This window comes from Echinops telfairi, unplaced genomic scaffold (genome assembly GCF_000313985.2).
Source record: "Echinops telfairi isolate 266 unplaced genomic scaffold, ASM31398v2 ScPeMD7_17;HRSCAF=63, whole genome shotgun sequence".
NCBI lineage: Eukaryota > Metazoa > Chordata > Mammalia > Afrosoricida > Tenrecidae > Echinops > Echinops telfairi.
This window is the reverse complement of record NW_022103914.1, coordinates 3,031,691-3,049,552: the sequence shown is the minus strand read 5'-3', so window position 1 is coordinate 3,049,552 and position 17,862 is coordinate 3,031,691. Positions and strand designations below refer to the sequence as shown.

General features: G+C 51.5%; 1 protein-coding gene across 13 annotated transcripts in view; it reads right to left on the bottom strand.

Annotated features, from left to right (window-relative positions):
• KALRN (kalirin RhoGEF kinase) overlaps positions 1–17,862 on the bottom strand; it is a 653,766-nt gene that overhangs the window by 345,480 nt on the left and 290,424 nt on the right. For all 13 annotated transcript variants that reach the window (XM_030884807.2, XM_030884808.2, XM_045287542.1 and 10 more), the window contains 2 exons: positions 14,177–14,308; positions 9,054–9,284 (listed from right to left, as the gene is read on the bottom strand). In XM_030884807.2, coding sequence (XP_030740667.1) covers positions 9,054–9,284; positions 14,177–14,308 — 363 coding nt within the window. The remainder of the gene's footprint in view (positions 1–9,053; positions 9,285–14,176; positions 14,309–17,862) is intronic.

Sequence of the window (17,862 nt, the reverse complement as noted above, 5' to 3'; positions counted from 1 at the left end):
GAGAAACAGGAGGCTTTCTGCTCCTGTAAAGAGTGGCAGTCTCGGAAACGCAAAGGAGCAGTTCGGTTCTGTCCTCCAGGGTCCAGGGTCAGGGAAGCCGGCATCGACTCAATGGCAGCGAGTGAGTTTGGTGTCATCAATGTGCTTCACCAGCATTCCAGCTGAAATGGATCAAGCCTCCCTTTCCCTCCACGTCCGCATGCCTAGGGGCATGCACCTGCAGGGATCATGGCCTGGGTCAGAAACACCCACTGCACAGAGTCCTGGTCTGTGTCAAATGGAGTCTGTTTATGTGCCTTGGGGCGTCTGCAAGGTGTCTCGCCCTAGGAAAGACTCAGCAGATAGGAGCGTGCCAACAGACCCTCAGGTCATGAGTTTTGCCTCTTGAATGGCATATGGAGTGTGGGCTTGGAAGGGGGGGGGCGGTTCACTAACAGCCAGCCCCGCCCAACTTCCCCACGGGGCTGGGACTGGAGAGCACCCAGGAGCCACTTGAAATGCCCAATTACAGCGACGCCTTCTCTGCCCCTTCTTTGGAACACCTATAATACGAATAAATGACTTGCGGTGGCAGGAGAAGCCATTACTTTGCCAATAGGGCTCTCGGAAGGAAGCTCATTAGCAGGTGTACAAAATCCCCTTCCCCGGAGAACTGCAGTCTCTTTGCCTGACAGACCCCATGCTGAGTGGAAGCCAGCTAAGATAGTCCTGAGCTCTGTCCCCACCTCCATCTCCCCCCACCGCTCCCCCTAGCAGCCTTACACCTGCCCCTCCCAACAGAGCGGAGACTCCCAAGATCGCTGGGACTTGTCTTTGTCCTTGGCACCTCCTGGAGAGATTCTCCTCATCCTGGCATCTTAATGTCTGCCACTCAGGCTTTACACCCTTAAGTAAGAGGTTCTCAGACTGCACAAGGCCTCAGAACCACCTGGGGTTCTTTTGAGACTACAGTCAGCACCGACTCCCCTGGTGCTGACTCAGAAAGTGGGCTTGTTGCTGCGTCTGCCGGGTCCTCAAGTAGATCCTGACTCCAGCCGTCCAACGGGGCAGGGCAGAGCTACGCCAGGGTTTGTAGGGGACTCCGTCCAGGGCAGGCGGTCTTTCCTCCCGAGGAACAGTGGTTTCCAGTGGCTGGCCTTTCGGTGGGCACTCAGGCACTTACCCACTGGGCCACAAGGAACAGAGTCCGATAGTCTGCATTTTTCACAACCCCTCCTGTGTGCCTACATTTTTAAAATGCCAGGGTGGTGAGAACCAATCTTTGAGAAATACACGTTCATAATGCACTTGACACCACCCTTGTTTTCTATACCAAAACAGACAGCAAGCTCTAGTAAGCATTTCCACAAATGCTCTCAAACCTGTATTCCTCCCCCCGCCGCATAGTGCCAGGAAGAAGACAGGAGAAAATGCACGCACAGGCCCTGGCACGTGGAGTGGCTGTTATATGTATAGCTGTACACTCATGTTTGCTCATCAGGATGAGAAATCCTGGTCTTTGAACAACAAAGACACATTTAATCTCCATAACAAAATCTCAGGGATGGTCCTCAACAACTACAACATACTCCCTAAGTATCCAGTATGCTATCTCAGTTCTGAAAATGGTTCCCTCGCTGTTCTGTTTCACCGAACAGGGTGCAAACTATGCCCTCAGCATTTCTTCCCTAGATTTTTTAGTTCTCCTTTTGTAAGAAGAGTTAATTTCTGAATGCATCATTATTATGGCCATTTAAAAAAAAATAACTGATTATTCTGTGTGCAAACTGGAGTGCTTGCCTGTATTACAGGAAGCCTGTATTACGGGGATCACACACTGCCCAACCACGTTTAGTGACTGAGCGGCTACAGTTCTCTACAGTTGGTAACATATTGCTCCCTGGAGGCCTTTTGTTTTGTTTGTTTCTTCAAATTACTCCCCCATCCCTTTTAGACCTTCTTTGGCAGGTAGAGCTGACATAGTGAAAGCTTTAATTGTCCACATGAGGCTCTAGCAAAGCTGATAGAAGCAGATGCTCATCTGTAGTACATGAGCGATGAGCTTTAATATGAAAACGTTGTTTCCGAAGCCAATGGGCAGCCTTTCAGCCGGACACCTGCCATCGCTGCCTTCGTGAACTGATGAGTCAAGACATCACTTTTAAGGTCAGGCAGAGGAGTCTCAAATGCATGATCCTCACCACTCCCACTGCCCCCATGGCCACCCCTGCCCCTGCCAGCCTTGCCTCCCACCATCACTGCCTGGAGAGCGAGGGCAATGGTCAGATGGTCTATTCTTGTTATGACTTGGCTCTTTGTCCTTCCCCGGGAACACACCACCCTCCTTCCCTTGGGCCCACGTTCCAAAGACCCACACAAATCCCTTATCAACAATAAGGACTCCACCCACCCACTGCTTTGCAGTTTGGCCGACAAACAGCCAGGTGCCATTCGTCCCCACTTCTCTTGAGCACACGGACTTCAAATTCCTAGCCTAGGGCTTTGCACAGAGCAGGTGTTCCGAAACACTGAAGCACATCGATTTCCTCTTCAAAAAGAGTTTCAAATGGAGGTCAGTGAAGAAGGGGACACAAAACAAGATAGCATGCGGAGGGCAGTCTGAAACAGTCGTCCCGGTGGAGAGAAATGGAAGACTTTGCATCTTATAGAAAGATCCACAACCCAGCTATTCCAAGTGCAGACATCTGGACGCAGAGGAGCAGGGAGCATGAGAGGCCGAAGGGAGACACCGGCTAATGCTGTGCTGGAGGGCTTTCTTGGTCAGTGCTACGGTACTATAAAATAAAATAAATAATGACCCACTGCAACCAAGCTGATTCTGCCTCATAGAGACCTCATGGGGCAGAGTAGAGCTGTGCCTCACGGGGTTTCCAAGGCTATAATCCTTCTGGAAGCTGACAGTCGCCTCTTGCTGTGACAGACCAGTTACGCACTTGAACCTAGATCTCTCAGTGAGTCATCAAGCACACGACCACTGTGCTACCAGAGCTTCTTAAAACCGATTACAAGGATCTACATGTGACCTCCTCCCTGGGGGACGGACAACTGAACAGTGGGTGAAGGGAGACATAGAACAGGGCAAGATATGACAAAAATAATAATTTAAAAATTATCAAGGGTTCATGAGGGAGGGGGAGCAGAAAAAACGAGGAGCTGATGCCAGGGGCTTAAGTGGAGAGCAAATGTTTTGAGAATGATGAGGGCAGTGAATGTACAAATGTGCTTTACACAATTGATGTACGTATGGATTGTGATACAAGTTGTATGAGCCCCTAATAAAAAGATTAAAAAAATCAAAAACCCGGACTCACTGCCGTCGAGCCCCTGACTACTCACAGCAACCCTCCAGGACAGGGCAGACCTGTGAGTTTCTGAGACTGCAACTCTTGATGGGAGGACCAAGCCCCATCATCCAAGGAGCAGCTGGTGGTTTTGACCTGCTGACCTTATAGTAAGCAGTTGAGTGCATGACCATCTGAAACAGTATGATGGACGGGCCCCAGCCTGACCTTAAGGGATCCAAATTCCCATCTTTCTCTACGGTATTTACTTTCATAGACCATGCCCGCCCCAGCCCAGAGGGAGACAATTCTTGAGCAGACGGCTGCTGGGCACCAGGCCGAAGCACCGCAGGGCTGAAGCGCCGGGTCAGTGCTGGCTGAGAGACCACACAGAGCCTTCTTCACAGGCACCGGGCTTTGGTTTACGTCTCTGCAGTGGGCTGGTTCGGGCTGCTTCAAGGGCAATGTACTGCTTCTGGGGCAAAGGTCACCTCCAGAAATGGCCAGGGGGCAAGAAGTTACCAGACCTTGTTCTCTTCCATCTCCCTCATGGTTCTTGTTCTCCTCCAAGGTGGGCCCGTTCTTCTGCTGGTCTCCTCTTTCCCTCTCTTCTCCCTCTCTGAATGTCTGGCTCCTCTCCCCACCTTCCTGTGCTAGGCGGTGTGTGCACGCATCTGTCTTCCTCCCCCCTGCACATCTGCACATGTATGGCCTGCCTCTCTTCTCATCCACTCGCTTTCTGGGGCTCAGGAGACATAGTTTCTGACCTGGCACCACCCTACACTGGCTGTGTGGTTATGGCGAAGCTCCTGGACATCTCTGAACCTCCATTTCTTCAGCTGTATCGTAGACGAACCACCACGGGTCTGTCCATTTGTTGCACTGCGGTGGCTTGTGTGTGGCTGTGGTGCTGGAAGTGACGTCACTGGCATTTCAAATGCCAGCAGGGTCACTTCATTGTGCTAATGCATAACTTGTACATCAAGAGGCAGGTGTGCAAATAGAACAAGGACATCCTGTATGGGTTAGAATCAGTATGCCCCTTGTGCCTCACAGTTGTGTCCTCTCACTACATGTGTTCAACCTGTATGCTGAGCAAATCATCAGAGAGGCTGGATTACACGACATAGACTGTGGCATCAGGATTGGAGGAAGGTTGGTATGCAGATGACACAACCTTGCATGCAGGAAGCGAGGACGACTGGACACACCTGCTGATGACGATCAGGGACTGCAGCCCTCAGATGGATTACAACTCAATGTAAAGAAGACCCAAATCCTCACAATAGGACCAACAGGTAACATCATCATCAATTGAAAAATGATTGCAATTGTCAAAGATTTCATCGTGCTTGGAAGCAGCAGTCAAGAGATGGAATAACCCATCGCACTGGCCAAAGCTGCTGCACAAAACCTCGCTCGAGTATTGAAAAGCAGAGAGGTTACTTCAAGGACTAAGGTGCCATACCTGAGCTAAGCCATGGTATTTTCCATTGCCTTATATGTAGATGAAAATTGGATATTGAATACTGAAGACCAAAGAGGTCACTGATGCATTTGATTTGTGGCGCCGGAGAAGAATACTGAAAGTACAATTAAAAGGACAAACCGATCTGTCTCGGAAGAAGTATGGCCAGAGCGCTCCTTAGCAGCAAGGATGCTAAGACTTCATCTTACATACTTTGGGCATGTGGTCAGGAGAGACCAGTCCCTGGAGAAGGACATCACACTTGGAAAGTGGAGGGGCAGTGAGAATGAAGAAGGCCCTCGGCGAGACGGACGGGCACACTGGCTGCAACAAAGGGCCACGGACAGGAACAATCGCGAGGAAGGCTCAGGGTGGAGCAGCGTTCCGTTCTGTTGTGCACAGGGTCGCTGTGTGCAGGGACCGACTCGATGGCACCTAACAACAACAATACAGTCGACTAGACGGGGAGCCCTTTCAGCCCTGTGATGGCTCTGAGGGATTATCTAAAACAAAACACCTCCAACACACTGCCACTGAGTCAATTCTGATTCCCAGGGGCCTATAGGCCAGAGGAGACGTGCCCCTGTGTGTGTCTGAAACTGTAGCCTCCTCTCTCTCCTGGGGAGTAGTTGGTGTATTTGAATGGCTGTCCTTGCAAAAAGCAAGCAACCTCACAGCTATCGCTGAATAAAACGGAACAAAGCCTTCCGGTTGGTAGATACAAGAGAATCATGTTGGGAGTCCCCTGTGATAGGTCGGTTTATTGTGACAACCTGGCCAATGAACACATGTGGGATTAATTGAAGGGCAGAGAGATAAATGGCTCAGCGAGGCTTGCTCTTTGATCATCGGACCAGTGTGCGGCTGCCTTAGCTTGTTCTCTGCCTCAAATTGCAAAGTACACTACCTGAGGGACACCTAATCCATGGACTGTGTCGCTGTAGTTTGAGGTTCCTTCAAGACCAGCTCCGCCACGCTACCGGATTATACATCGTTTGAGCTGGAGACTGTTGGACCCTGTCTTCTGGCTGACTGCTGGTTGGCTGTCTGTGGTCAGATAGCCTGAATTGCTCTACAGAGGACTACCCAGCAGCCCTCCAGACTTGAAGTGAGTTTCACTGAGCCATTTGTACTGCTTTTCAGATTAACTGTTTACTTCTATGTTATATCTATCTATCTATATTAATATATATAAAGTCAGTAGTGCCCTGGATTTGTTTCTCTAGAGAACCCCGTCTAACATAGTCCCCAATGACACAAGCACCAGGGGGCGCCCGAGTACCACACAACAACCCAGCTACTCCTGATAGGATGTACTGTGTGCCAGGCAGGTCATTTGGTCTTATGAGATAGTAACTATTATCATCACCCTGGTTTTAAAAGTGAAGAAACTGAAGGTCAAGTGACTTGCCTGAGGGCATACAACCAAGACATGTCAGAGCAGGAATTAAACTCAGGCTGTCTGACTGAAGCGTGCTCAGGCGCTAACCTGCGATTTTTACATTGCATGAGCTGCGGACCCTCACTCCAAGCCTCCCACCAGGGCCACAGTTCCCACGGGGCAGATTCTTAATACTCACCAGAAACTCCTTAACAGGCTGGGAGGAAGGATTATATGGCATTCACTTCACAGAAGCAGAAACCAGGAACCCCCCAAAGGTAAATAAACAAACAAACAAAAACCAAACGGACTGCCATGAGTCACTGCGGACTTACTAGGACTCTGTAGGACAGGGTGGAAAGGCCCCTGGGAATCTCCAGAGAGACGGAAATTCTTTCCGGGAGTAGAAAGCTCCGTCTTTCTCCAGCAGAGTAGCTTGTGGTTTCAAACTGCTAACCTTGCAGTTAGCAGCCTAATGAGTAACCCCCAGGCCACCAGGGTTCCTCCCCACAAAGAGAACTGCAGCTCACATCAGCAAATATGAAGAGAATCCAGCTTCACGCCAACACAGCTTAGAGCTATATGGGAGGCACAGCTGCTATTCTCAATGAGATATTGGAACAGAGACATGTAAAAACAATAACAATAACAAGACCCCACAACTATAATGTTAGTTCCAAAGTGAAAGTGCTACTATTGAGATGGATGGATGGAAGGATGGATGGATGCATGGATGGCTGTGGGAACAGTATGGCCAGGGAACTACCTATCCAGTCTGGTCCTGCAGCTGGGACAGGTGTACAGCTAGGAACCAGGAGATCAAAGACTGAGCCTCTCGCCGGTCCCTGTGTGTATTAAGCTGGCCCCCTTTCCAAAGCACCAACTCGGATGCCTGTCAGGTACCAATGGCTGTTTGGGTGGCAAGTGTGTAATTAAGGCACTCCCTAGGTTAGGCGGCACTTATTTTTCTGTATTTTTCTATGAGTTAGTCCAATACGGACTGAGTGAGTGAGTGCGTGAGTGAGTGAGTGAGTGAGCGAGCGAGCGAGCAAGCAGAGTAAACGGAAGCTGTCCCCAGAAGAAGGCACCTCGGAAAACTCCATTCCCATGGAATCACCAGCCCCCAGCCCTACACACCCTATGATCACCCGCTTGCTTTTTGCTCGACCAACAATGTGATTCTGACAGGAAAGACCAACTGACAGCGTCTCAACTTCAGAAAGCTCTCCTCTTTAGAACAGGCTGCAGACGGCTGCGGCTGTTTGATTCCATGTGTGCTTGGCATGATGCAGATGTGTTGGTGGGTGCAGGAGAGCCAGATAATGGCAGTTCCCAGATCATCCAGTTGGGACCTTGAGCTCCCCACGTGGAAAAAAGCCTTTCACAGCTCTGGGCAGTTCCTCCACACCCCTCGATGCCAGGCAAACAGACAGCACTAATTAGAAGCACCAGCGCAAACCCACTGTCATCTAGTGGATGCTCATCCACAGCCCTTCAAGACAGGGGAAGAAGCCCCATGTGTTTTCTAAGGCCGTGCCCCCTGGGAGCACCTGGTGGGCTCTAAGGATGTGCCTCTCTGGTTAGCAACAGCAGCCCCATGCTTGACGCCTGGGCCACCAGCCCTTCCTGGTCAGCACTGATGAGGAGTAGCAACAGGCAGGGAGACAGCAGGGCCTCAAAGGACGCCCAGCGATCTGTGCTCTCCCACCTCCTGGAGTCACGGAGGGGTCACAGAGCTGGCACCGGCCCTCTTCTATGCCTTCGACGGCAGCTGGCCCTTCGCTCTGTCTCAAGTCACAGACGGGCTCCAGGGCACTCCAGGGCTCACGGGTGATAGATTCATCTGGAAGGCTCCAGATGGCCGGAGGAGGCAGCGGACTCTTTGCCCCTCCTCTCCCAGCAGGCCCCCACAGCCTCTGAGCAAGCCAGTGAGGGAGTGAGCAAGTGGGGACCAACACAAACCCAGGAGCAGCCTGTCCTGAGGCTAAGGTGTTGCCTCTGAGGACTCAATCCCCACCCCAGTCAACAGTCTCAGGGCAGCCAGGGGAGGGAATGAGCCTGCAGAGGCACCAGGATGCCTACCCAGTCAGTGGGGGGGTGGGGGGAGGTGAGGCGAGGGCGCTCCTCCCCCTCCCCCTCCAATCCTGCTCCACTACTGTTTCCAGCAGTGCACTCAGAGTGAGGGCAATGCTGCTGTATAGGATGAGCCCTGAAGTCCTGTGATGTGGAGGGTGTTTGAACGGGTGCGTCTCTAGGAGACACATGCACAGACGTACATGGGTAGGCGGGGAGATGGGCTACTGCATCTGAAAGAGTGTTCATGGCAAGCTGTCCCTTTGGGGTCAGAGACGTAGCCATTTCTGCGTTGTTCACAGTGGCGGGCAAAGCTACGGCGGGGATAAGAAAGCAAAAAGAGAGATGAAGCCCAAGGTCACCTCCAGGACAGGACACACTGTGAACTGGAGCCCCTGTTTCTAGTCTCATCTCCCAAGGACAACTGCCATAAGGCTCTGAACTTCCCACCTGACCCTGGCAAGCCCCTGCCTCCCCAGCGTTCGATGTGTGTGTGGGGGTCAGACTCCACTGTCTCAGCCAGGGCTCAGCTCTCCAGGCCAAAGAACAGTGATTCACCTGACAGCAAGGCATTGCCACGCCTTCGAGTCACCTTTTGGCAAGAAGGCCCAGGGTCTAACGCTGCTTGCAGGGAGGGGGCTGGTGGTGGAGAAGGGAGCCTGAACCAGTCTGGCCGGATGTTTTCATTTTGCTGGGGAGGGTGCTGGGGGCTGAATTACCCTCCTTCCTGCCATAGCTCCAGGCTTCCCCAGTCCGATGATCACCTAGCTCAGGGCCTAGAACTCACCCCCCACCCACCCCACCAAGGCAGGCGGGTGCTGGGTAGGCAGAGGGGAAACAGAGCCCTTACCTGCTGGACATCCTGCTGGAAGACACAGAGCTGCAGCCGCTGGTGGAGCCGCACCTTGCGGTGCTGCCAGATGCTCTCGAGCCGCCGCTGGTGGTGCAGCACCTCGTGCACCACGTCCAGCACCTGGTGCACCGCCTTGGAGTAGTTGGCCGTGGCTGTGAGGGACTCGGAGTTCCCAGGGCTCAGGGGGCGCTGCAGCACATCCAGCAGGGCTTTGCCGTCCTGGCTGACCTGCAGGAAGAAGAGGAGGCCTGTTCCAGGACTGGGCCAGGCAGGGCGCAGAGGGACCAGGGGATGCATCAGCCCTAGGTGACTGCGGGCGCCCCCATACCCCTGGTCCCCAGGGCATGCCAACCCACCAGAGCTGCTTAGGTGGCTAGCTCACAGCCCAGGAGAGGGCAAGCATCCCCGAGAGCCAGGACCTGGGCTCAGAAAGGATGCAGTCCGTCTGCCCCTAGGTGTGCAAGGAAGGAGCTGCGGGAGCGCCCACTCACTGCCTGCGGGGCTCTCCCATCCCTGTCTCTGCTGTCATGAACTTTGGCTTCATGAACAGGGACTTTTATCTTCTTAAAAACAAGAATAAATTCTAAAGTAAGTCAAAAGGGAGATCAAATGATCCGGTGTTACATTTCAACGTCATTACAACTGCCAGAATCGAGTTCACGGTATTCTCTGTCTGACAGCAAGGCTGTCCCATCCTCAACTGTGGTCAGTGGAGGGGTCCACCGGAGGCGTAATCTGTGTAGGGACCCTGCAAATGGATTTGGGGCTGCCATTGTCACGCATAGCCTTTTGTAAATCGAGGGTTCACAATGTAAGCTCTGACACCATTCCCTCATTTGGATTTGGATTTTGTTATTTATCGTCCTTGGATCACACAGGGTGGTGTGCTTCTTCCTTGTGAATTGAGTTGAAGCCTTACTAAGGTGGCTGCTTATTTGAAGACAGGCCTTTAAGACCGAGATGCTACTCTTTCTGATAGCCGGGCACCACCTGTTTTCTTCAACATACTTTGCTGTAGCAGCCGTATCTTCAGTGATCTCTTAATGAAGTCAAGCATCGAGTATTGAGCATATTGTAAGAACTAATTGTTCTTAGGTTGGGGCTAGAATTAAGTGCTAAAATCTTTTCAGCTCCTGATGGTTTACATACCTCTCTGGTTCACTTTAGCGGCCTCATTATCATTTTATGACATAGAACATTATCCATTATCTCCCTGGGGCATAAGGTAATTCTAGTGATAGCGTCATTAATTTATCCAATAGTACGGAATTTAACACACTGTTGAGAAAGGGGAGTTATACAAGCACAGAGCAGCACTGAACTGCAGTCCATGAATTGTTCACTTGTACAGATTAAACCCTTCAGTGAAGGTACACTAATCACATTGCCCACGGGGTTGTTTATAGGGCAGAGTGGGGACTTCTCCACCTCTCTCTCACCAACGCCTCGCACAGTGCCTGGCACACAGTACTGACTGCCTGTGAGTCTGTGCCAACTCCTGGCAACCCCCCGCGGTGGAGTACAATGGCCTCATAGTGTTCCCTAGACTACAAGTCTTTGCAGAATCAAACTGCCTCGTCTTTCTCCTGTGGAGCGGGTGAGTGGGTTTGAACTTGCAGTTGGCAGTCCAACGTTTAACCTATAGTTCCAAGGCACATCGTACGAGCTTGATAAATGACTCGCTGACTGGACCAGGCAGGAGCACTTTATTTCTCAGGAACGACATTCAGAATAACCCCACCTTAAACCACTCTCCCTCCTTTCTCTTCACTTTCTGCCACCGGGTTCCAAACTTCTAGGTGCGTGGCCAGAGACACGTTACTTAGCGTCTTTGGGCTTCAGTTTCCCTTCTGTAAAATGAAGGCAATCACGGTACAGGCCGCAGGGCAGCAGTCAGGATTCAGTGAGCCTGTACAAGCATAACCCACTGCCAGTCGATTCGGCCGCGTAGCAGCTCTTTCCAAGACTGTACAGCTTGATCCAACTGACGGCCTCCTCTTTCTCCCATGGAGAACCCTCCGGGATCCTTAAACACACATGTAGTGCTTAGAAGAGGCACATGGTGATATCTTCATCATCATTTATTCCTCTGCCTTCTTTATTTTCTTGCCACTTTCTGTCTTCCTTATCTCCTCCCTCCTTTTATTTATTTATTTTTGCGAGATGGGAGGTAGGATGGCAGACTTCTTCTCCAAGGATGTTGAGACTGACAACTTCCAGAGACACGAGAATAATGGCAGGATTCTGTCTCAAGTCCCCAAACCTTCGGGTCAGATGAAGGGTCCAGGTCCAGAACAAACCTCCTCCCTCCTTTTCAAACCTCCTCTCTAGACCCCTCTTCTTTCTACCAAAGAGCAGCAACATTCCCCATCCTTCTTGAATATGCAGAGGAAGGGAGGGCTGCTCACTGGGGGCACATCCCCCATGCTCTGGGTTCTCCAGCATCCACTGTGCTGGGGGCAGTGCGGGTGGTCCTCCTTAGCCTTCCACTCATTGGGTCCCTGGCACAAGTACCAGCACCAATAATTTGGGAGCTTGGCATTGCATAATCCACTCCAGTGGCCCTAGTGTTTTTCTAAGAGTGTCCAGGAGGGATACATCCCTAGGGAGACAATGGACTGCTTAAGACCCCGCATTACTCTGCTTGACAATGAAATCCAAGTTATGTTAGAGTTGAGACAGTCTTCTTTCCCTACCAGAGAATTGGGGAGGGGAGTAGGCCTCCACCTCCACCCTTAGGACCACGAAGGGGCGCTGCTCTGTGTGTCTGGCTTGCACGCTCCCTTCCCCATTCCTGTGCCTCCTGAGCACCGCTCTGTTGGGGAGTGGTTCAAGGGCACAGACTCAACTGTTAGTCTTCCTGCTTGGATGGGGGCGGGGGGGCAGCAAAGCTTTGGCAAGGCTGGGTGGCGGTGAAGAGGAGAGCTGGGTAGACTGAGGCAGGAGGGGAAACCTGGCTGGAGGAGCATGACCAGTTTAGGTGCCCACTGCCTCCTACTCAAGTGATTTATTTATTGCCACAGGATGGGGGGTAGGGGTGGCAGAGGCTTTTATAAAACAAGCGTCCCCTGCCGAAACCCAGGGGAACACAGGGGATTTGAGAAAGGACTGTCTTTTGGCCCCATGCTATGTCCAGGGCAGGGTGATCGGGAATGGAGGGCCACATTTTAGAAATCCTGTCAACATGAGTTCCAGTCTTCTGCCTCCGTTTCCACGTCTATAGCTGGCGAAGCACCGTGTGCTGGCCCCACACGGGTAGGGACTGGGACTGGGGAGAAACACTGTTCATACTGACACCCCATGATGAGATGCAATGCGTCTATTTCTTCCTGTTTCGCATGGAGTGGAGTAGAGGTTCCTGACTCATGCTTGGGTAAATGGAAAGTTGTGGTCTGAGAGAGAAGCCCTCGGACCAGTGGGATCTGTGGTGGTGAGATCAGACGCAGCTGCAAGTCCTCCTCCAGGCTTCGGAGCAGGACAGCCCACACTGCAGCCAAGTGGATTTCGTGCAGTGTCTTTACAACGCTGTAAACCACTCTCTGAGGCCGATGCTCTCGCTTTCACTTCACTGAAGAGAAGCCCTGCGGCTGGGGGTGGGGGGGAGGGGCTGGGATGGTCAAGTACCTTGCCGGAGGCCACACTGCGAGTGAGAAGAACTAGGATCCAAACTCAGCTTGGATTGAGGCAAAACCCCACTGCTTACCTCGAAGCCACTGATTCTTAGACACTTGGACTGCTGTGTGCATCAAAGTCAACTAGGAGCAAGGTAAAATGCAGGTTTCAGACCTTCCTGTGTGATATTCTGAGTCAGTCAGGGGTGGGGCTCTGGAGCAAGCTCACCACAGGTGAGTCTGGGGCAGGTGCTCCAGGAGACTGTTTTGAGAAACACAGCCCTGATTGACCGTGCTCAGAGGAAACCTGCAGACTGGCATTCCCTCCGTCCCTCCGACCCTGCGCAAAGTGGCTCCCTTAACCAGCCCACCGGTATTACAGCCCTCCTCCTGCTCGCACCCCTCAGAATCCACACCCAGTTAGTGAACCGTGAGTGTGTGTGTGTGTGTGTGTGTGTGTGTGAGTGTGTGTGTCGTCCGAGAAGATGCACCTAGGTGGCCTATTCCGTTAAAGAAATATCAAGACATTTCCCCCCTTCTTGATTTGTCCCTACCCTCTCCACGCTCCTGGCTCTGACTCTCTCAGGAGTCTCTCAGGTCCCTCCGCAGCCATGGCACTTTCTCACTCACTGCTGCAGGCACGTATCTCCACCCATGGGTGCCCTTCAGTCCATCTACTGCAAAAATTATAACTTTTTGATGGGCCGCCTCATAAAAGGGGTCCCGGGGCTGGTGGGTACACCCCTACTCACCATCCAGAAAGCAATCTCTAGAGGAGTACACCTGTGCTCTTAAAAAAAGCCCTCCCCCCAGGGGAGTGTCTAAACCAGTGGTTCTCAACCTTCCTAATCCCACCACCCTTTCATACAGTTCATCATGTTGTGGTGACCCCCAACCATAAAATTATGTTCCTTGTTATTTCATAACTATCATTTTGCTACTGTTATGAATTGTCTGATATACAGGATGTATTTTCATTGTTAAAAATGGAACATCATTAAAGCACAGTGATGAATCACAAAACTATATGTAATTATATATTGTGAAATATTTATTTCTAATGACAAATAAATTAACTTTTGTCTTGAAGCATGGTGTAGCATGGGTAACAGTCTTCAGGCCGGGTACTCATATGTGGGAGTATCTGCATGTGGACGGACCGGCCTGGAGACGGATAGAGGAGTGGTGTCTCGGTTCCTAAGACCATCAGAAGGATGTGCTTTCCGATGGTCTTAGGCAACCCCTGTGAAAGGGTCGTTCGACCCCCAAAGGGGTCTCGACCCACAGGTTGAGAATCGCTTGTCTAAACCTTCACCTCCATGGAGGTGCACACATGTGCGCATACACCAAGGTGATGCCATGATTTTTTCGGCTGCCTGGCTAGCTCAGGACAGGAAAGACAGCTCTAAAGGAAGAACGTCCTCCCTTCTCCTTAGCTCAGCAGCCCAGATGACTTCCCACCTCCCACCGCTGCTGGGACACCTGGCTGCCTGCCCTCTGGGGTCTCACCTCCGTGTAGGCCTGGGTCACTTGCTCATACAAGGTTTGGTGGTGGTGGATCGCCAGCTCCAGGTCCTGCATCTCGGACGGCAGGCCACCTTCGCTGCACATCTTGCACCAGGCATCCACGCCCGACAAGAACTAAAAGGAGAGGTGGGGGTCAGTGTGGGTAGTGGTTGGATTACCAAGGGCAGCGAGGGTCAGGCATGCTGGGGAGAAGCATTGGGATCTCTGGAAGCATGCGGAGCCCAGTTCTTCCTTGACGTCTCTGAACACCAAGCCCAGTAAGAAGCAGGGCTGAAGGCCCTCTTTAGGTGTCGTTTCCACACACAGGGATGACTGTTAGGAACCTACCACGCGTGGGAGTCACCCCACCCCCACCCCACAAGTGCTGGTGTGGAAACATCTCACTGGGATGCAGGAAGCCCCCTCCACCACCACCCCTGGCCATGAGCCTGTGGTTGTGCACAGGACATGTAGCTCTAATGGAAGCGCATGTGTGTGCTGAGTTGTGGAGTGTAATAAAGAGCCTGCCACACACAGAGCCATTAGGAACCCAGAGCCGGCCCCACAGGGGGCGTAGATTAACCCCCAAAGAACTCCCAGGGCTGGGTCAATCTCCTTAGGGGTAGACTTGGGGAGAGGCAGCTGGATGACAGGCGGTGTGGCTCCTGGGGAATGATAGGTTGGGCTGGAGCCTGGCCAACGTGAAGGTGGGTCAGAATGAGAATGAACAACTGTGGAAGACCCTGCGTCTCCACGCACAAAGGGAAAGTTAACTGAAATCACGCGGGTTTATTGGGTGGAAAAACATACCTCTTAAAATGCAAATAATTCTTTGCCAACAGCTTGAAATGGGTCTGTGTGACTCGGCTCGCCTGGGCGCACAGCCCCATCTACATTAATTGCCTAAATACCTTTCTCGCCCATTTCCTACAACAACAGCCCGTAGGAGGACAATAAAGGGATGCCTACATAAATACTGGGAAAATCTCCTTGAACGAGGCTCTCCCCAACTAACAAAGAGGCACAATCATACCTGCGGAAATCACATGAAAAACTAGATACACACACAATTTCTTCTGCCCCAAACTCATCCAAGTCAGGTAGCATCAAAAGTGGGCTCCTTCCGTTCCCTTGGGCCTACCACTGCGCATTCTTCCACCACCGCTGGAGTCACTTCCAAGCGGTCCGACCCTGCCTGCGGCCCGGAGTTTCCCTTCTACGTGTGGTGTGTTTATCCCAGGAGGCCATCTTCTGGCAATTCTGGAAAAGCTCAAGACTGCCATGCTGGGCGCTTCCTAACCCCTAGGACGCTTCTGTGTCCTGCTGACAGTGGAACACAACTCACGTTCTTGTGTCAAGCGTGGGGGATGCCTCCCTGAGCTCTTTGGGTTTCTCTATGGGACACCGACAGGGGGATCGCACAGACAGTCAGCTAAGGGAACCAGCCAGACCCAGAAGAGGGGAGCATGGCGTCTTCCTTCCCATCTGTGGAAATGTGGAATAGTGGTAGGGAGAACGGGAGAGAAATCAATAAGCCCCCTTTGCCATGAATGAACCAGTCGCATCGGTCATCACCAGCGCCTTCTTTAAAAGAAGACGACCCAACTGGATCCCTTTCAATAGATGGACTGTGCTTGGCTTGTGTCTCAGGAGCTTAGTCTGTGGGGGGAGTTCCCAGGTGGGAATAGACACAAATGGAGGAAACACAAAGATGCCCACACTACACAGCATTTGCATTGGAAAAAATGCCCCCAGGAATCGCTCCTGCCATGTAACCAGGACACAAGGCATCTGCCACGCACCACCACGACCTTGGAAGAGCCCTGTGAGGTTTAGGTTGTGGTGGTTGTGTTGGGCACCTTCCAGTCAAGGCCTAGCCATGGAGCCCGATACGACAGAGTAGAATGGCCCCATCCCGTTTTCTAGGTTGCAATCAATCTTCATTGCCACATCTCCTGCAAGGCACTGGTGCGTTTGAATGGCGATCTTTTGGTCAGCAGCCAAGCGTCACCACTGTGCCACCAGGGCTCATTGAGGCCCCATCAGGGAGGAGGAACCAGGATGAGATTGGTGAAGTGACGTCAATACTGGGGTGGGGCTTAGATACCTCATGCCACAGTCTATGTTGCAGTGGCTAGCAGAGGAAGAGATGGAAGGTTAAACCTTGGGCCCAACTCTCCATCATCTGAAGTTCTCCAAAATGTGATTCGGAAAAAAAAGCTTGGAGGGTAAGACTTTAATGATAGACATAGCTGGGCTGAAATCCAAGCTGTTCATAGACTAACTGTGTGATTTTAGCTGTGTGGTATTTAACAACCCACATATCACACACACACACACATACAATTATACATTTTACTGCTATAAAGGACATGTAGCACATAATCTACAAAGATTAAATTTCACACGGCTATTGGAGCCTCATAGGACACCCTGGTGGATTTTCATTTACATCTTATCAACACCACAGCCACCTCTGGTGACACGTTACCAGTGGGTATATTCTGACACTAACGTGGGTGGAATGGTGGACATTGAGGGTGTCAAGGTGAAAAACAGCTGAAGGCTTCTGTGAGAATGTCCTTCACTAGGCAGGGATGTAGGTGACTGTGGAATTTCCTCACGGGTTTGAGCACTGGAAGCAGAGAATGCCTCCTCAATGTAGGGGTCACAGCTACAGACACGACAGACTGTCAACTTTCAACCATTGTCACCATCACTCTGTTAAGACTCTAGATCATCAGTAAAATGGTCAATCAAGACCTGGTTTGTGGTTTGGGGGTTTGATAAGGAAGGAATGCACAGCAGGGCACAGGGTCCCCTTCTGAGAGATCCAATCAATGAAAAAAATCTTACGGACACAGAGAGCAGGAAACTCAAACCCCAGACTCTCTGCCATCGAGCCAACGCTGGCTCACAGCCACCCCTGTGGGTTTCCGAGACTGTCACTGCTTATAGGAGGAGAAAGCCCAAGCTTTCTCCTTGGAGCTGCTGGTGGTTTTGAACTGTTGACCATGCAGATCACAGCCCAATGCAGAACCACTACATCACCAGGGCTCTAGACAGCAATAAAATAGAGTCAAATACTCAGGACTACGGGAACATGGTGAGGTTCCCAGACTGACTGCACCAGAGGTGCTTCGTTCCACAGGAGAGCTGCTTCTTAAATGTCACACACTTGAGCGCCTTCAGGAGCAGTTTTACTTTCACACCCTGGGTTGCTACCAGTCAGAATCCACTTGAAGGCCACTGACAACAACAAAATAAAGGCTGTGTCTAACAGGCAACTCACAATACCTGGCAAAAACTTACAACCAGCATTCCATGAGCTCACAGGCGCCAGCACTCACACCCATCAGGCATTGAGTGGGCCACGGACCTCCGTACAACGGGCTAGCAAGATCTCAGAGTGTGGCCTTACAGGACCTGGCAACGATGACTATTTCTATCCACCATGTGACTACATGATTCATACCCATGGGAAATGCTCATTTTCAACGATTTTTTTTCTTGTGTTGAACTTTTCATCCCTTTGGTCTGTGTTAAGGGAATGCAAATTAAACGGTGTACACACACACACACACACACACACAGAGTAAACAACCGAGCAGAATATATAGAGGCATTGAGCTACTCTGGTTTGTATGCTAAGCAGAGTCACTAGAGGTACCAATGGTTCTTTGTGTGCA